The 24,306-nt window shown below is 35.7% G+C and overlaps 1 protein-coding gene across 6 annotated transcripts in view; it reads right to left on the reverse strand.

Annotated features, from left to right (window-relative positions):
* ATM (ATM serine/threonine kinase) overlaps positions 1-24,306 on the reverse strand; it is a 117,144-nt gene that overhangs the window by 55,338 nt on the left and 37,500 nt on the right. For all 6 annotated transcript variants that reach the window (XM_041771453.1, XM_041771454.1, XM_041771457.1 and 3 more), the window contains 11 exons: positions 24,183-24,265; positions 23,931-24,086; positions 22,778-22,853; positions 22,524-22,654; positions 20,508-20,628; positions 16,709-16,882; positions 15,261-15,430; positions 14,080-14,326; positions 8,806-8,921; positions 7,744-7,870; positions 7,096-7,295 (listed from right to left, as the gene is read on the reverse strand). In XM_041771453.1, coding sequence (XP_041627387.1) covers positions 7,096-7,295; positions 7,744-7,870; positions 8,806-8,921; positions 14,080-14,326; positions 15,261-15,430; positions 16,709-16,882; positions 20,508-20,628; positions 22,524-22,654; positions 22,778-22,853; positions 23,931-24,086; positions 24,183-24,265 — 1,601 coding nt within the window. The remainder of the gene's footprint in view (positions 1-7,095; positions 7,296-7,743; positions 7,871-8,805; positions 8,922-14,079; positions 14,327-15,260; positions 15,431-16,708; positions 16,883-20,507; positions 20,629-22,523; positions 22,655-22,777; positions 22,854-23,930; positions 24,087-24,182; positions 24,266-24,306) is intronic.

Here is a 24,306-nt window from a genome sequence, read left to right on the forward strand (position 1 = left end):
TCTAATTCTGAAGTGCCCTGACCTATAAGTCACTTTTGTATCTAATTCCTTAATGGTTTAAAAGCAAAAAAGAGTAGTGACATCAGCAAAATGACAAGGTAGGCAGCTCCAATCTCCCCTCCTGACAGAAACACTAAGAAACAGGCAAAACTGTCAGAACTCTAAGAGTCAAAGGTTTACAGCAATCAAACAAATCTAAAATTTTAAAAAAAAAAACAAACGGCAACTTATAAACTGTAGGAAAGCTTTGTGGTGTTTTACTTGCCTTGGCCCCACTCTTTCCTCTCCCCTTGGTAGCTGCCATGAAAAATGACAGTCCCTATTTCCAGTGTGGGATCTCGGCTCTCTGTTCTAGAAGGAGCATAGCAGATCATATTTGCAAATTACTGTATACATCTGTTATAAATCAGTCTGGGCACTGCCCACAGAACTCTTGTAGGGTGCCGGGTCTCGTTTGTTTCACATGCATCTCCCCGAGGCTGGAAAAGCCATGAGCAATGCTTGAAAACTGTAAAACTGACCAACTACCCACAGCTGTATAGGACAAAAAGATTCCTGCTGAGACAGACAACAGACTGCCTTACAGCCTAGGATGAAAAGCTAGAAAGACAGTTTCCTTCTGAAATTAGAGCATTCAAAACCACACATCTAACTGGGAAATTCAGAAAGCCACACACATACCCAGGGGTAAGATGCTTGCTCAAAAAACACCTGAGAAAAACATAAGCTTTCACTTTGGGCTAATCCCCAGGGTCAGTGCAATCCTCCCTAAGTGATGAAGAGAGATCCTATCCTAACACAGAGCCAGTTTGCAAAAATTAGCAAAGATTCTCATTCTGTCTTTCACTCACTCACTCACTCCTGGCATTCAAGGAAATCTCTGTCAAAACACTACTTGAATGCAAGTTAAGGAACAGTCTTCAGTAGCCACACACAACAAGGAATACATACTCTGCACAAAAAGTTAAGTGTCCTCATGAAACAAACGGACCATTACAACCCTCAACAATAGAAGAAAAAAAAAGTCACACCCAAGGGAAGGGGAAAATCTGATTTTCCAGTTACCACACTATGACAGTAAAATATCCAGTTTTCAGAACAAAACAGAGAGTCCAAAAATAAATCCATTACATGACCAATTGATCTATGACAAAGAGGGCAAGAATATACAACAGGAAAAAGTCTCTTCAACAAATGGTGTTGGGAAAACTGGACAGCTACATGCCAAAGAATGAAACTAAACCACTTTCTTACACCATATACAAAAATAAACTAAAAATGCATTAAACCTTAATGTGAAACCTAAAACCACAGAACTTCTAGAAGAAAATACACACAGTAGGGATCCCTGGGTGGCTCAGCAGTTTAGCGCCTGCCTTCAGCCCAGGGCGAGATCCTGGAGTTCCAGGATGGGGATCAAGTCCCACATCAGACTCCTTGCATGGAGCCTGCTTCTCCCTCTGCCTGTGTCTCTGCCTCTTTCTCTGTGTGTCCCTCATGAATAAATAAATAAAATCTTAAGAAAAAAAAAAAAAGAAAAGAAAAAGAAAATACACACAGTAATTTCTTTGACATTGGCCAACATTTTCCTAGATATGCCTCAGCCAAGGGAAACAAAAGCAAAAAAACCCCCAAACAAAAAAACGGGACTACATCAGAACAAAAAGCTTTTACACAGCAAAGGAAATCATCAACAAAACAGTAAGGCAAGCTATAAAATATCTTCAAATGACATATTTGATAAGGATTAAAATCCAAAATATATTTTACAGAACTCAAATAATTAAAAAATAATCTGATTAAGAAATGAGCAGAGTACTTGAATAGACATGTTCCCAAAGAAGACAAATGCCCAAAAGACACAAGAAAAGATGCCCAACATCACTTAGCTCAGGGAAATGCAAATCAAAACCACAATGAGATACCACCTCACACCTGTCAGAATGGCTAGTATCAAAACGACAAGAAACAACATGTGATGGCGAGGATATGGAGAAAAAGGAACCCTCGTGCACTGCTGGTGGGAATGCAAACTGGTGCAGCCACTGTGGAAAACAGTCTGGAGGTTCCTCAAGAAGTTAAAAATAGAATTACCATGATCTAATAATTTCATTATTGGGCATTTACTCAAAGAAGATAAAAAAAACTAACTCAGAAAGATATATACATCCCTATATTTATAGACACATTTTTTAGAGTAGCCATGGTATGGAAGCATCCTAAGTGTCCATCAATTAATGAATATGTAAATAAGATGTAGTGGAATATTACTCAGTGGAATATATATACAGTGGAATATTATTCAGCCATAAAAAACGATGAGATCATGCCACTTGCAAAAACTTAGATGAACCTATAGGATATTATGCTAAGTGAAAGGCAAATACTATGATTTCACTCATGTGGAATTTAAGAAACAAAACAAAATAAAGAAAAGAGTCAGACAAAAAGGCCGACTCTTAACTACAGAAAACAAACTGGTGCCTACAAAAGGGGAGGTGGGTGCCAGGGGTGGGTAACATAAATAAAGTGGATTAAGAGGACACTTATTATGATGAGTAATGTACAAAATTGCTGAATGATTACATTATATACCTGAAACTGATATAACAAAATAAATTTTTAATTAAAGAAAATTTTAATGTTAAAAAAATCCATCTCTCAACAAAAGAATCACAAGACATACAAAGAAATAGGAAATTAGGAGAGGATGGTCCATTTAAAGAAATAAAATATACTGGCCAAAACAGCTGCTAAGGAAGCTCAGAGAGTGGAGTTACTAGACAAAGACTTTAAACAACCATCTTAAATTTGCTAAAAGAGCTTAGAGACAAATGAAAACAGAAGCACACAATACCCAAATTTATGGAATGCAGCAAAGGCAGAGCTGAGAGGAAAATATGCAGCAGCAACTGCCTACATTAAAAAAGAGGACTGGGGGTGGGGAAAAAAAGATGACTAGCAAAACACTACCACACACACACTTAAGAATTAGCAGCAGTCTATCTCAAACTCTTCCAAGAAATACAGTAATAATAGGGAATACTTCCTAATTCCTTCTAGGAGGCCAGAAAGTCTCTAATACCAAAGTCAGATAAATACACCACAGGAAAATTATAATACTCAATGCCTCTTAAGAATACAGATTTAAGACTCCTCAAAAAAGTACCAGCAAAACAAAACAAAACACAAAAAACAAAGTACCAGCAAACTAAATATAAGAGCTTATTAAAAGTATCATATAGCAAGTAGGATTTATCCTGGGAACACAAGAGTGGGCCAATATAAGAAAATCAATCCGTGTAATACATCATGTAATAAAATGAAGGAAAATACATGATCATTTCAATACACACAGAAAAGGCATTTGACAAAATTCAATTGCCTTTCACAATAAAAACAGTCAGAAAAAACTGAATAGATAGGAATCTACCCAACATAATAAGAACCAGCAAAAGAAAACAAAACAAAAGGAAACAAAAGGAAAAAGGTAATTTATGAAAAACCCACAGGTAACAACATAATCAATGTTGAAAGAATTGAAGCTTTCCCACTAAGATCAGGAACAAGATAAGGTTGCCCACTTTCACCACTGCTATTCAACATTGTACTGAACTTCTAGACAGAGTAGTTAGACAAAAACAAAAAGGCATCAAAGTCAGGAAAAAAGAAGTAAAACTATACTCAAAGATGACATGATTCTGTAACATATAAACTCCCAAAGAATCCACAAGAAATCTACTAGTTGTAACAAATAAATTTAGCAAAGTTGCAGGTCACAAGATCAATTCATGAAAATCAGTTGTATTTCTATACAACAGCAATAGTAATCTAAAATGGAAACTAAGAAAGCAATTCCATATACAACAGCATCTGAAGAATTAAGTACCTGGGAATACATTTAACCAAAACTATAAAAATCCTGTACACTGAAAACTGTAAAGCAAGGATAAAAGAAATTAAAGAAATCCAAACAAATGGAAAAATATCCCATGTTCATGGATTGGAAGACAAACTGTTAAGATATCAATACTACCTAAATGATCATATACTCAATGCAATTTCACTCAGAATTCCAAGTCTTTTTTTGCATAAATGAAAAAGGTGGTCATTAAATTCATAGGGGAACTGCAAAAGGCACTAAATTGATCTTGAAAAAGAACAAAACTGGAGGATACCCACTTTCATATTTCAAAACTTACTCTGAAGCTACAGTACTCAGTGTGGTTCTGGCATAAGAGCAAACCAAAGGAACAGAATTGAGAATCCATAAATAAATCCACACATCAATGACCAGTGATTTTTGACACAGGTGCCAAGTCCATTTAACGGGGAAAGAAGAATCTCTTCAACAAATGGTACTAGGACAACTAGATTTCTACATGCCTAAGAATGAAGCTGAACCTCTACCTCATACCATATGTAAAAACTTAAATGGATCAACAACCTAAATAGAAGAGCTAAAACTATAAAACTCTTAGAATAAAACAGAGTGGCATATCTTCATGAGCTTGAATTTGACAATGGATTCTTACATAAAGCACCAGAAGCCTGAGGAACAGAAGAAAAAACAGGTAAATCAGACTTAATCAAAATTAAAAATTTTGTGCATCAAAAGACATTATCAAGAAAGGGAAAATAATATTTACAGAATGGGATAAACTACTTACAAATCATATTATATACTGATTCAATATCCAGACTATTTGTAAATCATATAGTAAGAGCTCAATAGCAAGAATGTATAATGAATTCCTACAGCTTCCAAAGAATGTATACAAATGGTTAATAAGCCTAAGAAAAGATGTTCAACATCATTAGTCATTAGGGAAATGCAAAAACAAAACCACAATGAGATACCACTTCACATCCATTAGGATGGCTATAATAAAAATTAAAGCAAAAAAAATTTTAAAACATAAACAAAACAAACACCAGAAAATAACAAGTATAGGTAAGGATGTGGAGAAAACTGGGACTTTGTGCATTGCAGGAAGAATATGAAATGGTGCAGCTGCTGTAGAAAACAGTTTGGCAGTTCCTCAGAGTTAAACATAGAATGATCACAGGACCCACCAAGGCTGCTCCTAGGTATATACCCCAAAGAACTGAAAAAACTCAAACACACATCCATAAACCTATGTTCACTGCAGCATTATCCACAATAGCCAAAGATGGAAACACAAGTGTTCATTAATAGATGAATAAATAAATTGTAGTATATATATATACACATATGATGGAGATATTATTCAGCCATAAATAAGAATGAAGTTCTGATACATTATCATGTATGCTGGATGAACCTTAAAGATGTTATGCCAAGTGAAACAAGACACAAAACAACAAATATTTTATGATCTCACTTATATGAAATATCTAGAATAGGCAAATTCATAGAGACAAGAAACAGATTCCAGGTTATTAGGAGCTGGAGGGAAGGAGAAATGTAGAGGTATTGTTTAATGTGTATAGTGGTTCTGTCTGAGGTAATGAGAAAGTTCTGGAAACAGATAATGGTGATGGTTGTACAACACTGCGAACATAGTATCACTGAAATGGATGCTTAAAATGGTTAAAATAACAAGTTTGATGTTATATATTTTACCATAATACAGAAAGTTAAAAAAAACTCAATGAATGAAAAAGAAAGATTGAATAGCTATATATACATTATTTAAATTAAAATAAAAATTATAGGATACTAAGAAAAAGCCGAAAAGAAAAACATGACAAAACAAAATGGAAAAAGATATTCTTTGTGTGCTTTGAAGAACTCACATTTGAAAGCAATGTTATGTACTAATAAGAATAAAAACATCATCAAAATCAATGGGAAGGAATAAAAATATTTAAACTGAATATATACCCAAAATCTACAGTAACTATGATACTGCAATTTATAATAAGAAGTATATATTTGGTCTTCATCTCTGCTTCTGGCACAAAGCTCCTAAAACTCTAGGAACACCAGTGATGAGGGCAATAAAACTGTCTGTCTCTAACTTCTAAAAGCACCTATGTCACCTGAGGATGAGAACTGGGTACCTGGAGAACCAATCTTGTGATTAGAGGGTTGGAATTATTAGTCCCACTCCTCTGATCTCTGGGGAGGGGAATGGAGGGGCGATGGAGGTTATATCAACATCCAACAGCCAGTGATTTAATCAATCGTGTCCTTGTAATGAGTTTTTTTCCCCCCTGAATAAAAACCCAAAAGGACCAGCTTTGGGAGCTTCCAAGTTGGTGGTGAGGGCAGGGAAGCTCTACCCCCTTTCCCTATACATGGTCCTATACCATCTCTTCCATACAGCTAGATTATAATAAACTTAGGAAGTTTAGTCAGTAAACAGCTTTCCTGAGTTCTGCTAGCAGCTTCAGCAAATTAATCAAACTCAAAGAAGAGGGTCGCTGGTACCTGCAGTGCAGAGCTGGCTGGTTAGAGCACAGGCGATAATCTGGGCTAGTGACCTGCATCTGAAAGGAAGGAGGGGCAGGCAGTTTTAAAGGACTGAGCCCTCGATTGTGAGATCTGACACTAATCAACTATATATGAGATGAATTGTAGGACACCCAGCTGGTGTCTAGAGGATTCTCTGGATGTGTGTGTGTGAAATACCAACCTCCCCACACACAGGAACTGGTGAGCAGAACTGCTATAGTGACCTATATATTTCAAGCCATCTAAAATTCGTTTAAAATGTTGGAGACCCTTAGTACTTTTTTTTTTTTTAAGATTTTATTTATTTATTCATGAGAGACACAGAGTGAGAGGGGCAGAGACACAGGCAGAGGGAAAAGCAGGCTCCATGCAGGGAGCCCGACGTGGGACCTGATCCCGGGTCTCCAGGATCATGCACTGGGCCGCAGGCAGTGCTAAATCACTGAGCCACCCGGGCTGCTCTTATTTTTAGAGTCAGAGAAATAGTAATACAATTTTTAAAAATAGTGGGCAGATTAAAAATAGTGGGCAGATTAAAAAGCAAAATTAGGAGAATAATACTCTGGCTTCTTCCTCTTAAAACCACAGAAATTTCAATTAAGACAACATGATAGAAAACACAACTTATATCTTAGTCTAAATATATTACATACCTTTTGTTGATATAATGAATCAAAGTATAGATAACATCTCGAAGAACAAAGGCCCAGGCTCCTCCTAAGGCACTTTTTATATCTTTCAGTAATAAAGTAACAAACAGGTGATATATTTTAAGAATTCTGTGCTTTTTATAAACATTATTTGTCTCAGTGGCTTGCTCACATATGGCTAGGAGAATTTTCTGATAGGAATCCTAGAACATAAAGACACATTTCATAAATAGCTTATTTAATAATGTATACTCAATCATAATAAATTCATTTTATATTTAGAATAATAAGTTACATATAATTTTATTTTGGTTTGATATCAAAGGCAAATATTTTATTTAAGAAAATCAGTATCTGAAACTGTTGTCAATTTATCTAGTTTTCAGATAGCAAACAGTAATTTTAAAAAATATATACTCCCTAAGCCAATATATAGACTGAAGTATCATGAAATTCAGGCTTCATATATAACATATTTTAAATAATGCTGACAAGTAAAATATCAAGATATAACTTGTAAATGAGCATTTTTCTCATTTATTCAGGTGAGTTTTCCCTTTATTTTTCTTTTTAAAATGTACTTGCACAGATTTTCTAGCTGAAAAAGAAGGAATTCTTTCTTTAGTTATTATAACAATAATACATACTTACAGGACTTTTGGAAAGAATTTCCAAAATGCTTTTAAGCTTGGTTTTATGGCAATTGCTGATATAGGCAAATGTTGCTTTAATCACATGTGATGGAAAATGAGGTGGATTAGGAGGAGGATCCAAATCCCTAAGAGTTATAGGAAAAAAAGCAGTCATTATTTTCAGAACAAAATTATCAAGGAAAATAAAGATTCTGTTGATAGACCAGTGAAGTTTCAGAAAGAAAATTTAGATTATAATAACCCCACGTTCTAAAATTATTTTTTCTACTAAATAAAATCACAAATGACTTATCCCAGTCTACATGTTATCAGTCAAAATATATAAATACCTTTACCCTCTAATCGATTTTAAATAATTTGCTTAAGAAATCTTTTATGAAGTTAATGGCAAGTCTACAAATGAGCCTTGGTATCACTTCAGGCCTGAATTAAAGCTCTATGCTACTACTATAAACACACTAACATTTTGAGACTGGCAATCAAACCATTTATATGAAATGGAATTATATACTAACAGTACTGTAGGAGATATTATTACTTTTCCATACAGCACCTTTACTGGGTGCTGAAAGCACCTTTACTTTCAACTACCTGGCAATCAAGCAGGGAAAATAACTAACATTCACATACAACCAAGTGGGTCTCACATTCAAAACATTGTAGTAAAGTAAGATTCTGATATTAAGGAGCATAATAAAGAAATGGTGATCCAGAAATGCAAGACACAGATAAAGAGAAGAAAACAACAAATGTGCCACAAAGAAGAAATTTCAAAAGTCAACAGATGGGACAATGCTCAACTATTACAGAAATACTGAGAAGAAAAAGGTCATCAGATTTGCAAACAAGGTGATCAACCTGAAGAGCAATCATCATGAAAAGGCTACAGTAGGAGAATAGAACTACTTCAACTCATAAAGGTAGTTATTTTTAAAGAAACAACTTAAAAGCACAATATTGTGTCTACAAACTGAAACAGACGTTTGAAGGTGTCAACCAATAAGCTTCCCAAGGAAATTCTGAAATTGCAGTGAATTCTGGAAGTTGAAAATATCCATACCCTGAAAAGTCACAGAGGTCCATGCTCTGGCTGGCACCAGAAGTTGCTGGTTCATGTAAGGTCATCAACAACTCCACAACAATCTCCGGTAAGTTACTAAGGAATAAATGATCAATCTGTAAGGATACAAAATTAAAATAATATTTAAGTTTTTATGTCTGTGACCTTTAAGACAGCTCAAGGGGCCAATGTTATAGCACCATTTCCAAAATTAATCAGTGACTAAAAAGGAAAGAGATAACAAAAGACCTAAGATATGCAAGACTTACAGCTAACTCCACTTTTTTCTGCCATACAACCGACCTGTAGCCTGAGAGGAAAGGAAGGAAATCACACCAAACAGTCTCCTTTATTCTGACTCTTGTTTCATTTTAAAGAATCATTTTACTTGATTAAGGCTTGAGGTGTGGCACTGAATTCCCCAACCTACTAATTTTCCTGCCAACCAAATTCCCCACTGATCTACACTGATTCTCTGTCTGCATTTTACCATTGACTTAGTTGGAAAATCTAGCTCACTTAATGATACTTTACTGGTAAAAATCCCAGTGACTCTGCTTCCCAGATTTCTACTTGGTTGATACCCCAAATCCTGAACCCAGCTGCTAGCCACATCCCCTGTCATCAAGAGTAAACTGAAATCCTCCCAGACAGGACCACGCCCTTCACTGATCCACTTCCTGTCATGATGGCCTCACAAGGGCATAAATTCTCTAAAGAATAGGTCTGCTCCACTTTGCTTCACCAAAATGAATAACAATTGTGGAGACTGCAAGGTGGATTTATCAGCTCTCCAAGTAACAAATTACAATGCTCTAGCCTAAAAGGTAAAGGGCTGATTTACTTGGTGCACAAGATTTGAAAACACACTTCCTCACAACAGAAACATTTTAAAATGTGACAAGACATCAAATGTAAAAATCCTAGCCTTTGCCTCAGGCTTACACATCATTCAGGTCATCATTTCCAAGGTTTCAATCTTTTAGAAATCCAGCCTCGGGGCACCTGGGTGGCTCAGTGGTTGATCGTCTACTTTTGACTCAAGGTGTGATCCCGGGGTCCTGGGATTGAGTTATGCAGCGGGCTCCCCACAGGGAGCCTGCTTTTCCCTCTGCCTATGTCTCTGCCTCTCTGTCTCTCATGAATAAATAAATAAAATCTTAAAAAAAAATCCAGCCTCATTTCAAAGGGATCAGGAAGGATAAACCAGCCATGTCTGTTTAATATTGGAGGACACAATGAATTTCCTCCACATAAGGTGACAAGTGGCTTCACGAGTTTTGTATCATTCTACAAAGCAAGATCTGTAAAGTTTAGCTAAAGGGCCATATAAACTGTACAGTTGTCTAATGAGAGCTAACCAATGTTGTAACTGTTAATATTTCAGGCTTTTGACAATTGACAGTTTTTAGAGACTGAGGGACTAGTAATAGTTGTATGGACACTTCTGCACAGAAGAAAAGAATCCAGAAGACTGATGCGGAGAAAGTATCTTATTAGAGAACCAAAGAAAAAGTAAACCTGTAACAACTTAATGCTAAAAGGAACTGAAACTAACAAGAATTTAGGTCTTTAACCAAGAAGCTAAGAAATTATTATTCAAGTAGGCCTCTTTCCATTCTTGAGAGTGACATTTCAATCAGGCCTCAATGTAATTATTTTCCCCTCCTAAATGAACTCCAAAAATTGCTACCTTCTGGTTTGAATATATTTTAAAAAGTAGTGAGATTAGGCCTGCTTCAAAAGACTAGGCAGGGAGATGGCTGGGAGGGGATAGAAGCAGGGTCTTTCATCAATTCCATAACCTTTGGAGCATCAACATTCTGTTCCAACTGTCTTGAGAAAGGAGCTCCTTGCTTGCCTCCATATGCTCAAAACCAGTTCTGACTGGCAGTGGTCCACCTAAGCAACTGAGAAACTCCATGTTCCATTTCTTGGTTCTATACAGGTAACTGGGCAAACAAAAAAAAGTCTCCTGAAGTTTATCCAATCGTAATTTTGACCATTAGCCAACCTTTGTTAGTCATCTTGTACTTACATAAAAAAACAAAAAACAAAACAAAAACAAAAACAAAAAAAAAAAAAAACACTTGAGAGTGAGCAATCTTCTTTTACCTTAAAAAAAAGTTTATATATGTGTTTTAATGTAATTTCTCTCAAATAATTTCGGAAATATCTAAATTACAATTAAACAGAAATGGTTAGGTCCCTTTTTACTTGACTCCATCTTTTATCTAATAGTATTCACTACATACGAGGTAGCCAGGATACATCAGCAAAAAAAAAAAAAGGTAAAAAATCCTACCTTCAGAGTACTTATAGCGGAGAAGACTGATAAATCTGGTAACAAACTGGGTGGCTCACTGGGTTAATAAGTGTCTGCCTTCAGCCCAGGTCATGATCTCAGGGTCCTGGGATCCAGTTCTCTGTCGGGCTCCCTGCTCAGCAGAGGGCCTGCTTCTCCCTGTGCCTTTCTCCCTGATCATGCTCTCTCTCTTAAATAAATAAATGAATAAAATCCTAAAAAACAAAATCCTGGGAAAGAGCCCTGAGTTGGGCTCTCTGCCTCTCCCTTTGCCCCTTTCCCACCTTGTGCTCTCACTCTCTCAAATAAAATCTTTTTTTAAAAAATACACACAACCTTGCTGGTTCTCTAATGTTCACCAGATTAAGGAACTTTTCTCTTAAGGTATCTATGACTTAAAGAAATGTGATAGAAAATATTCATTTGTAAAAATATTGAAGTATTTAACTTTTCTCTACCCGAACCCTCTGAAATTCAGAAATTCTCAATGAGCATTCTTTCTTCCAGGGCAATCACAGTCATTTTGCATAAATTCAAGAAGAATCTGTTCTCCTTATAACAGGACATCATTGGGAATACTGATTATATTACCAAGGCTTTGACTGGAATGTCACATTTGAGAGAGACATACATAGACTCAGATATAACCAGACAGCTTTAAGAAACTAAGGTTGACTTTATGAAGCATTAAGCCAATAAAACCCCTTGGAAGTGTTGGCCTGATACCTTTCCCAGCAGCATTACTAGGTGAGTAAAGAGTGTCACTCCCTGGCAAGTACAAGAATCTCAGGATGCTTTGGGAACCTCATGAAAAGGAATCACCCAAATCTAAAGTTACTGCAGAGATGTCTGATGGCAAGCACTTGGCTTGGCTTCTAAAAGTTCAATCGAGATCCCTTATAAAAAGCTCCAGCAAAGCAGATTCTAAAAGATCTATATGGTCAATCACTACTCTTGCTAAATTTATATAAATTATTAGAACAATTTTGTTAAAATAAGACTCGTTTTACAAACTAGTTTTCATTTGATGATCTGATTAAAAATGAATGTTAATATAGTGTTTCAACAACACATCTTTATAAGTAATAGATTTTAAGCACTTGAGACTTGACACTGGTTTCATAATTTGCTCTAACCATTAAACTATATTTTTTTTCTTTGGTTTTCATCAAGGTGCCTCATATTAATTACCTGATTGCTTGTGAAACAGAGTATATGATGGCTAACACCACTTGCTATGCCATCAAGGCCTTAAATAACTCAAAATGGCATGAAGATATTTTCATTGCTGCACAAGGTGAAACAAGTGCTAGTATAAAAACAGAATGTTGTGGGATGCCTGGGTAGCTTAGCAGTTGGGCGCCTGCCTTTGGCTCAGAGAGTAATCCCAAGAACCCCGGGACTGAGTCCCACTTCAGGCTTCCTGCATAAAGCCTGCTTCTCCCTCTGCCTATGTCTCTGCCTCTCTCTCTCTCTCTGTGTATCTTTCATGAATAAATAAAATCTTTAAAAACAAAACAAAACAAAATAGAATGTTGTGTATATATTCCAGATATCACCAAAACTACCAGGATTGCTCAAATCAATGCTTTAAATTACTTTCTCTTCCCTTCAGTGACTGGTTAAAACTCCTGAACTGGATGACAATTATGGCCAACTATAAAAGGTCTTTTATTCAGGCTTCTCTTTCTCATTATAATATTAACCTTATTTTGTTGTCATTTCTGGTGTCTCCCTGACAGACTCCTTCACTGCCATAACTTCCAGCTGACAGACGATCCTTTCTACTCAAGGAGGTTCATACATGTTGTCTATACTTTGGATTGGCTGCTTCTACCTTTGGTAACTCCAATGTATAAATTCTCCATGTAAGGTGCCCAAGTGGCTCAGTCAGGTAAGTGTCAAACTCATGATTTCAGCTCAGCTCATGATCTCAGAGTCATGAGACCGAGCCCAGCATCAGTCTCTGTGTTCAGCATGCCTGCTTGATATTCTCTCACCCTCTACCCACCCCCACCCCAACTTGTGCTCACTCTTTCAAATAAATAAAATCTTAAAAGAAAAAATTCCCCACCTGACCAAAGTTAACCCATAGAGAGGGACATCTCTATGTCCCTATTTAGCAGAAAGAAGTTACAAAAGATGATCCTCCACCCTCAGCAATCCTCAAGATTTAAGGGTAAAAACTGTTCAGGGGAGAATGATGTGGAAAACAGTAGAAGGAAACAGATCAAATTAAGTTTCCTTAAAACTGGTAGCCCATTGACAATACTTGAGATGGGCAGAGTATAATATTCCTTCAGGAAACTCCCAACTGTCTTAATGTTAATGCCCTACCAAAGGGAAAAACAAGCTTAGCTTGACAACAGCCAGGCCTTCAGTATCCCAAGTCTTCCTGAGTCTACTTTATTGCATGAAAATCCTTTTGGAACTCCCCTTTGTCTTTACTTCCCCTTACCCAAAGTATATCATGAGCTGCTTCTCACAGTCCTGGGGCAGCAGCAATTTTGGCCCACAGGTCTTGTCCCAAGCTTTAATAAAATCACCTTTTTGCAATACCCCATGCCAAAAATTTAATAATTTTTATAAACATTTTAAAGAAAAAGGAAACCATAAAATTATTCTAAAGTTTTTTTAAATTTCTGATTAAAAATACTTCATTTAAAAGCCAATAAAAAGGAAAGAACACTGTAACAACAACAGTAACAACAATATTCATGGATTGCCTATACTAGACAGTGATTACTACATATTAAATTTTACTGCATAAATGATGAATAGTCTTAAAACTCTGAAGTTGTATCTCAGATGAATTAGAGGATGATAAGTATGGGGAGCACTCAGTTGGTAGAGCATGTGACCCTTGATCTAGGAATCAGGAGTTCAAAACCCACACTGGGCCCACAGCCTACTTTAATGAATTACATATATAAACAAATGAGATTAAGTAGATAAAAGTGAAGCCATACCTGTTTTCCTAGTAAGTTTTCATCTTTAAGCATATCATAGACTTTGGTAGCTGTCTCTCTCTGCTGTGCCATCCCACTATCTCCTGTACACTCATAGGCAAAGTAAGGAAGAATATTTACAAGAATCTTTGGAAAGCAGTGTGTTAGAAGACTTTTCCAATCCTCTTGAATCTGATTAGCAATGGACTTCACCTCATCAAAACGACTTCTAATCACCAGATGTGGGATCAAAACCTTGTAACATGATCTGAAAATATAAAAATTTGAAGTATATGTTATATATAACTTACCATAGTCAAATTTTATAATATAGCTCTTAAAATAATGGAGTGCTTTACTTAGTAAACATTAGAACATCACTTTATCTAGAACACTAAGCATTTTTACTCTAATTTTAGAAGTGGAATTGAAATTAAATGAAATTAAACTCTAAATAATCAAATACAAGAAACAGATCTGAGAATATACCACACTAATTCTATGATCAAAAACAGTGCGAACTGAATTTATGTCTTCTGCATTACCAATTTATATGAAATGAAATGTGAAAGTTAGGAATTCAAACAATGTAAATACTGTTATTGCCAAAATGAAAAGAATAAGGGCCAATAAACACATATGAACTATTTACTCATCGTCCTGATACCTAAATATTATTCTTTACTTGTTCCAAACTTCTCCATTTTCAAAATTTTCTTCTTAAAAGTTAGGAGTTTGCAAAATAAATATTTTTGTATTAAACTTTAAATCTAACAAAAATAATGACAAAGTGGTTGACAGCCAAGCAACAGAAAGGAAGAACAATTTATCTTTGTCCTAGGAAAGATTATCAAATATTAAAGCTGAAAGAGCCCTTAAAGATCTATGTAATCCCTTACTGCACAGATTGAAAACCCAAGGCCCAGGGGTATTTTCATAACTTGCTCAAAGTTACAAAGCTCATTACTGGCACAGCCAGGACCAGATCCTAAGTCTACTGATTCCCTTCAATGCACTTCAATTAAAACAAGCAGCCCTGCCTCTCACACTACACAGCCTCCCAGTTCTGTGGCATATGTGTGTGTGTGTGTGTGTGTGTGTGTGTGTGTGTGTGTGTGTGTAAGGTGGGGGAAAGGAACTGCCAAACATTTCCAACTAATTTTAAAATGAATATATTTCACATGTGCCATTTGTAGACCTACCTATAGAAGTCCTCAACATTTGTGTAGTTTAGTAAAATAAAAGGGAAAGAATATAAGCTATTTTCAGTATCTTGAAGATTTAGCCATTCCAAAACCAGATAATCCAAATGAGAAGCCATGAAGTCTTCTAAACATCTATATCCAAAAGTTTCAGAAACCTTCTCTAAAACCTGCACAAATCAGAAAGAAGTCAATGCTTTAAGAAACCAATGAAAAAATAAATCATTTAAATCCTTTTATTTACAAAATGACTTTGAAGCAATCATCCAACCAATGTCTTCTATACATTGATTTCCTCGTCTAGGAGATAGGGGTAATAAAACTACCTAGACTTCAGAAAGACTAAATGAGAAAAACGTATTTAATATAATTAGCACTGAGCACACACAGCACACAGCAAACAATAAATGTGAAATGAACAAAAATGGAAAAACATACTGTAATGCTCAACCTTTCATTATATTTCAAAGGAAGGTCTAAAGTAAAATATTGTCAGTCCTAAATCTAAATAAGAAAAATCCAACCACTATAATCCACTTAAAATAATTAGGTAGTGTAGGGGCGCCTTAGTGGGTCAGTCAGTTAAGCAACCAACTCTTGACTTTGGCTCAGGTCATGATCTCAGGGTTGTGGGACTGAGCCCCCCCATCAAGGTCTACGTTCAGGGTGGGGGCTGGGGGCAGTCTACTTGGTTTTCTTCTTTTCCCTCTCCCTCTAGTCCTCCCCCTCCCATGAAAAACAAATAAATATTTAAAAAGCAATAATAATTAGGTAATGTAATAGTATACTTTAAAAACAACAACTTCTTCTAATACTGAGAGGTGAAAGTTTAACCCATGTAGGACCGATTCCCAACAACGTGGACTATTATGAAGTTCCATGGAAATCGTGCTGAGAGAATGCTGAGTGATCTAACAGGTCACTGATCTATCACCAGCTCATCACACGAACAGCTACAATGGAAAGGTCTAGAACTTTCCAAACTCTGATGTGGTGGAGGGTAGAGGCAAATATTTGACAACCTAGTGCTGATGCGACTGCACACTGGACCCAAGTGCTCCTTCCCTAGGCAACTTAGAAGTTTCACAGCTCTATCATTTGGCTCCTGGCCCTGCTAGATCCAAGGTTGTGACCCAAAATCTACCAGGCAAAACACTTGCTACTGATCTTTTCTCCATGCATTTTTCTCAATATAAGCAATTCCAGAAGGCCTGGTCTGGATAGTAAGTCATTCATCCTGCTAGTTCAATGAATACTTTGTGAAATACTTAATATAAAAAAAATAAACAAATACTATTTAAAGAGTTACTACTTTCCAACATTCCAAATCTAAAAAACAAAACTGTCTCCAAGCTTTTAATCAGTGACACTTCAAAATAAACCCTAACTTTTTAAATTATTTAAAAGTTACCCAAGGAGGAAAATAAAAGATATGCATCCACATGTACCTTTTTAATGAGGTGAGGTTCTAATCCATTCTCTTTCACAGACTTGCACAGTGCGAACAAAGCCTGTTTTTCACAGACAGGGCTACAGCATAAAACCACAGCTACTGTCATCAGTAAAACAGATTTTCTGTTATAAATTTCATCCAAAAGTTCAGGGTTCTCAGCTCTGCAGGACTTCAAAAGAATTTTTTTAAATACTAATATAAATATATAAACATTACAAATAAACCAGTCTAAAATCGATGTACCCATTATAATATCTAAGCAGCCACTGAGCAGTTTTTAAGATTTCATTTATCTGAGAGAGAGACAAAGAGAGAGAAGAAGCAGGGAGAGGGGCAAGGGAAGAAAACAGACTTCCTGCTGGCAGGGAGCCTGACATAGGGCTTGATCTTGGGATTCCTACAATCATGACCTGAGCCGAAGGCAGACAGAATAATACATACTTCTAGCTTAGTGATCATTATAATATCCCCACAGAGGTGAACATTTTTAACTAGCTATAAAACTGACAGAAGTTTCTCAAGGCGCCTCGCTGGCTCAGTTGGTGCAACATGGGACTTCTGATCTTGGGGTTGTGAGTTCAAGCCCCATATTGGGTGTAGAGATTACTTAAAAACAAAATCTTAAAAAACAAACAAACAAACAAACAAAAAAAAACAGTTTCTCTTCACATTTTGAAAACTCTGCTACTCACTGATCCTACTTCCTTTTTTTCCTGGAACAGGGAAAAGTAAAAGCCCAATTCCTTTACTAAATGGCCATCACTGACGTGTCTGAAGATAGCTATGAGGTTCCCACTAAGTCAGCTCCTCCACCAATTAATTCCTTACGGGAAACCGATCTACAGACTGTAACATGTTAAAAATCTTTTACTCAGAACCAAACCCGACAAGCTAGTTGGCCTCTATACAGAGGATCTGAATCTTTTTATTAGCTTGTTCATGACATTATGCTTCTACTAATGATGTCTAAGACAGAATTTGCTTCTTTTGATAACCATTACAATGTGGATTCATGTACTGCTCTCAAGATGTAAAACTTCCTAGGACTTTTTACGAATGAATTTCTATCAGGTCAATATTTTCCCTATTTTGCATAAGACATACTAGTCTTAAAATGTATGATAGACATCTCTATTGTTTATATTATTTACATTCATTTTTCCATTATATTGAAACTTTTTTGAAATTTACATTCTTTCATGCAACTATCCTTTTCAGTTTTGTGCTATCACCAATTAGACAGTATTTGGCTAGCTGTCTCACATACTTTTTACAAACACACCAAGGCATAAGTAAGTGAATAATTTCTAACATTCAGATAACCGTGCCACTTAAGAAAAATATTATTCTAAGGGCGCCTGGGTGGCTCAATCAGTTGAGTGTCTGACTCTTAGTTTCAGCACAAGTCATGTTCTCAGGGCCATGAGATCAAGTCCCTACTTGGCTTGTGCTCAATGGGGAGTCAGCTTGGGATTCTCACTCTCCCTCTGCCCTCTCACCCCCTGCTCTCGTGTGTGTGCACCCACTTTCTCTCTCAAATAAATACAATTTAAAAAAATATACTGCTCTATGAAGAAATAGAGAAATCATTACGTTGGCTTAAAAAGACCAACATAATTCTATATTCCCTATTAGAACACTGTCTTTAATCCATTTCTTCCTATCATCACTTGCTCTCCAAATTAGCTTCTAATTAGATCTTATAAGAAATGATATTTTAAGAAGATTGAAATCATATCAAGCAACTTTTCCAACCACAGAAGTATAATATCAATTAGGAAAAAAAAAGACAAAAACACAAACACAAGGAAGCTAAACAACATGCTACTAAACTACCAATGGATAACTGAAGAAATCAAAGAGGAAATTAAAAAAAAAAAATACATGGAAACAAATGAAACTGGAAATACAATGTTCCAAAATCCTTGGGACACAGCAAAAGCAGTTTTAAAAGGGAAGTTCAGAGCAATATCTCAAGAAAACAACAAAAAATCTCTAATAAGCAACCTAACTTTATACCAATGAACTAGAAAAAGAACAACAAAGGCCAAAACTGGTAGAAGGAAGGAAATAATAAAACTTAGAGAGGAAATAAATAAAAGAGACTGAAAAGAAAACAAAAAGAAAAAGAAAAGAAGAAGAAAGAAAGAAAAGAAAAGAAAAAAAAAAAGATTGGGTGCCTGGGTGGCTCAGTCAGTGAAGTGTATGCCTTGGGCTCAAGTCATAATCCCAGGGTCCTGGGACCAAGCCACCCGTTGGGCTCCTTGCTCACTGGGGAGCCTGCTTCTCTCTCTCCCTCTGCCATTCCCCCTACTTGTGCTTTCTAATAAATGAATAAAATCTTAAAAAAAAAAAAAAATCTAAATGTGAGACCTGAAACCATAAAAATCCTTAAAGAAAAATAGTAATGTTTGTCTGAATGTGTCTCTTCAGGCAAAGAAAACTAAAGCAAAAATAAATTATTGAGACTAGGCCAAAATAAAAAGCTTTTGCACACTAAAGGAAACCATCAACAAAACTAAAAGGCAGAAGATATTGGCAAATGAGATATCTGATAAGGAATTAAAAGCCAAAATATTTCTAACTTCTACAACTCAACATCCAAAAATCACTTTGATTAAAAAATGGGCAGAGGACCTGAATAGACATTTTTCCAAAAATATCCAGATGGCCAACAGACACATAAAAGATGCTCAACATCACTCATCATCAGTAAAATGCAAATTAAAATCAGAGATATCACTGTCAGAATGGGTGGTATCAGGAATTCAAGAAATAACAAGTACTGGTTGGATGTGGAGAAAAGGTAGGCATGCAAGCTGGTGTAGCCACTGTGGAAAACAGTATGGAGGTTCCTCAAAAAATTAAAAATGGGAATTCCCTATGATCCACTAATTACTCAAAGTGCTCACTCAAAGAAATAAAAACACTAGCTTGAAAGATACATGCACTCCTATACAATACTTACAATATCCAAGTCATGGAAGTAACCCAGTGTCCACTGACGAATGAATGGAAAAAGATGTGACTGGTGGGAGGGTATGTGTGCAGGTATGTGTGTGCGAAAGATGGAATATTACTTAGCCATAGAAAACTAAGATCTTGACATTTACAACAAATGGACCTAGAAGATGTTATGCTAAGTTAAAAAAAAAAAGACAAACCCCATATGATTTCACTTACATGTGGAATCTAAGAAACAAAACAAACAAACAAAAAATTAGACTATAAATACAGAGAACTAGTGGTTGTCAAACGGGAGGTGGGTGAGGGAATGGGTGAAATAGAGATTGGAGATTAACAGATACAAATCTCTATCTATAAAATGAGTAGGTCACAGAGATGAAAAACACAGCATAGGAAATACACTCCATAATAGTGTAACAATGCTGTCTAGTGACTACACTTATGATGACCTTGGGTAATATACAGAATTACTACATTATATACTTGAAACTAATATAACATTGTAGGTTAACTATACTTCAATTTAAAAAATTTTTTTGATTAAAAAAAAGGAAGCCATCTGTACTCCTATAAAAACTCAGTAAATTTTGTTTTTCCTACAAAAATAGTACATATGAGTTGAACCAAAAGAAATTGTAAAAAAAAAAAAAAAAAAAAGAAAGAAAGAAATTGTGATTATTGGGCCAATTCTAACTCACTTCAATTAGCTCACAGTTGTTTTAGTAAATTGGTGGATGCAAACTGTCTTAGGCCACACTTGGCAAAGTAACATATGGCATATTGATAAGAATTATATGATAATAGCAAATACACAGTGCTAAAATTACCACTTCTGTCATTCCTTCCTGAGCTTTCAAGTACGCATTTTCAAAAGCTGTCTGCTGAAGCTTCAAAGGAAGTGCCTTCAATAATGTGGAAGAACCTCCATGTTTCATATCTTGGAATAACCTTAAAAAATAAAAAAAGCAAAATAGTTTTTTACCTTAAACACTATTTTCCAAAGCATATTATGGGACACAAATAAATCACACTGTGAGATATACTAACATACTGGTCCTTCTTTCAATAAACCTAATGAAATCTAAGCCCATTTAAACAGGTTCAGATCCAATGCTTAATATTAGGTTTTTAGCATATACTCCATTTCCTCCTAGAACTGAGAGGGTCTCAAAAAATCTTTTAGCTTATTACTCAAGTAGTCTTGAACTCAAACTAGCCCATAAAGGTGACCAATTAGAGGAAGCCTCAGACTCCTGTCCACTTGCTGTCATTTTAAAAAGTGATCTTATCCCAGGGTGCCTGAGGTAGTTCAGTCAGTTAAGTGTCTCTTGATCTCAGTTCAGGTCTTGATCTCAGATCGTGAGTTCAAGCCCCATCCTGGGGGCTTTGAAAAAAAAAAAGGTGATCTTATCTCACAAAGTGGATAGCTTTAAGCCTTAGTGATCTATGATCTATTTAAATTTTTATTGATGGAGAAGAGCTGAACAAAGCTTTCATACTTTTTGGTGTTCCTGAATCCTCCAGTTTCTCTAACATCTCTTACAGTAGACCAATATTAAATATCACCAATAACCAGAAAACAAAAAAATCTCAACAAATGTTATATTCATGTCATTCTTGAATTTATACATTTTTCAAATCTTAAAGAGGCTTCTGACCACTGCTCTGCTTCATTATACTTCACTGTGTTTCTCCATACCCCTAGATGTTTAACTTCAGTGGGTATTCCCATCTTTTAAGGACTTGGGAGTCTTGAAGTAAAGTTCATGTTCATTAGCAACCCTTAAAACACAAGCCCTGAAGAGAATCCCATACCTGAGGAATTAGACACAATTCCAATTTGAGAAAATATTACTGTCAGATATTCAAACTGTTCACATATTAGGTTTATCTAACACATATATTTATGTGACTGCTGGGGCAATTTCTTTATAGCAATCTTTATTTATTGATCACCTATATCTGAATAGTAAAGTTACTCAAATGATTTTCAGTTTTGGTGATTTTAAAGCATAATTAACTTCCTTTTCAAATACTAATTTATTTTATAAATTACTCAACACCTACCACATGCCATTATTGTTTTTGGTGCTCAGTATACAGCAATGAACAAAACAGACAAAAAAACTAATGCCTTCTAGAATCTTATATTTTAGGTAGATGTGTTATATTTAAAACAACGTTCCAAGTAGTCATTCATGCTACTGAGAAAAACAAAGAAGAGGTACTTTATCTGCAGGGAGTGTAAGGTGGAAAAGGCAGAGACAGGTTACAATTTAGATTTTAAAAATAAAATAAATAAAATTTAAAAAAATAAAAAATAAATTAAAAAAGATTTTAAAAATCAACTGGACAACCTGATAAACATGTAGTGCTAGGAAATTAATATTGCTTCCTCAATTATTCAAACACTACACAGGTCGCTACAATAGAATTACTCCAGTGCCTAACTATATATTCATTCAAATAAATATAATTGCAATTAGCACAATGTAAAATGTGCTAATCTTCATTTTACAAACTCATGTAAAAATCACAGTAATAATATCCAACCATTCAATAAGTCCCATAAGTGGTAGTAGACACAGCTCATTCAATTCCACCTCTTCACTAGCTGTATGGCACTGACCAAGTTACTGTCTCTCGAAGCCACTTTTCATTTGTAAACTGGAGGAATTAGTGGTATCTCAGTGATAGAACTGTCAGAATTAAGAGAAAACATAAATGCCAAACACATGGTATATGCTCAGGAAATCCTGGCTATTTTTTGTACAACAAGCTGTGCTACACATGACATTAACCCCTGCAGCACCCCAGACACATCAGGAATCTAGACCCATTACCTATTGATTGACTCTGCAGCCAACATGCTAACTTGATGATGATTATCAGCAAGAAAATGTGGAAATACTTCATTTACAGGGAAGTCTTTTCCCATCACATTAAGAATAGCCCATTTTGAATAAGGATCAGCCTATGGGAAAAGAACAATTGGTGTTAAATATGAGAGAAAAATTATCCAGTTACAAACAGAAACAAGGACTACTTTAAAATTTTTAATGGAGAACTTACTAACAATTAACATGAAATAACTCACCTCAAGCAAAGTTTTAAGGCATTTTACTAGTGCCATTCTTACAGAGAAAGTGCATTTTCCCTCTTTTGCTAAGTGCCTGAAACAAAAGTGTTTGAAAGTCAAATAATTATTCCAATAAAAGCATAGTCAAAAAAATTATTGGATATTACACTTAGTCTTACATTCTTATCCTCCCATACTAAAATTTCTTTCCATATTAAATTTGATTCTCATTATGTGGCACACGCTGGTCAATATTCTCAACTTTCGTTAAGAAAGTTAGTTTGAGGGACACCTGGGTGGCTCAGTGGTTGGGTACCTGCCTTCAGCTCAGGTCATGATCCTGGGAACCAGGATCAAGTCCCACATCAGGCTCCCTGTGAGGAGCCAGCTTCTCCCTCTGCCTATGTCTCTGCCTCTCTCTCTCTCAGTCTTGTCTCTCATGAATAAATAAAAAAATCTTTAAAAAAAAAAAAAAGAAAGAAAGATAGTTTGAAAATGAGTTCATTTGGGGCCCCTGGGTGGCTCAGTCACTTAAGCATCTGCCTTCGGCTCTGGTAAGGATCCCAGGTGCCTGAGATTAAGCTCCGCAATGGGCTCCCTGCTCAGCGGGGAGTCTGCTTCTCCCTCACCCTTTTGCCGCTCCCCCTGCTCATGCTCTCTCTCTTGCTCACTCTCTCAAATGAATAAAATCTTTTAAAAAAAAGGTTCATTTTAATATACATTGTTTTATATGATTATGACTCTTCTAGGGGCTATCATACTTCAGCATACCATGTTATATACTTACATTAAAAGGAAATCATTTGTAAAGTTTCATTTTCATTCTTATATCAAAGATTTCAAAACCAAATTCCATACTGATTCAGAAGTCCTTATCAATCAAGTGGGTTCAAGAGTTCTAAACTACATGTGTGTTCTTATGTAAGTATCATAAAGTTACATCACACAGTGACTACATGCTTAAAATAACCAGAAGCTGACAAGGCCAATGTGTTCACTAGTTCTTCAAGCAATTAAGGAGGAAAACAGAAGCTACACACTACTGTTGTTAAAGGTTGTATACAGTTACATGCAAGGATTACCATAAATTACTACGTAGAAATGCAAAGTTTGTAATTGTATCCAGAGCAGCAAAAGAACATTAAGAACTCCACAAAAACTCTGTACCTACCAAAATGCTCCAATCACTGTTAGAAACTGCCCTTGAGCATCCCTTGTGTTTTCAGCATCCATATTGCCTTGACACAGGTTCCTCACTATATGAACAATGTGGTTTAAAACTGCCTTACAAACATCCTGGTCACGTCGATACAAAGAACACACATTGCTGCAGTGGAAAAAATTTAACTTTGTAAGTGTAACAGAACATACCTATTAGCTTATAAATTTAAAGTGAACACAACACATGGCTTTAATTTCTTACGATAGTGGTTTTAGAAGTTCAACAACCTCTTCCATTGGCAAAGGATATTCTTCTCCAGGAAGCTCCTTCAAAAGCACTAGATACTAAGATAGTTGAAGAGAAAAAAAATCATTTTTTTCATAAA

The sequence above is a fragment of the Vulpes lagopus genome, chromosome 10, assembly GCF_018345385.1.
Source record: "Vulpes lagopus strain Blue_001 chromosome 10, ASM1834538v1, whole genome shotgun sequence".
In the NCBI taxonomy this organism is placed as follows: domain Eukaryota; kingdom Metazoa; phylum Chordata; class Mammalia; order Carnivora; family Canidae; genus Vulpes; species Vulpes lagopus.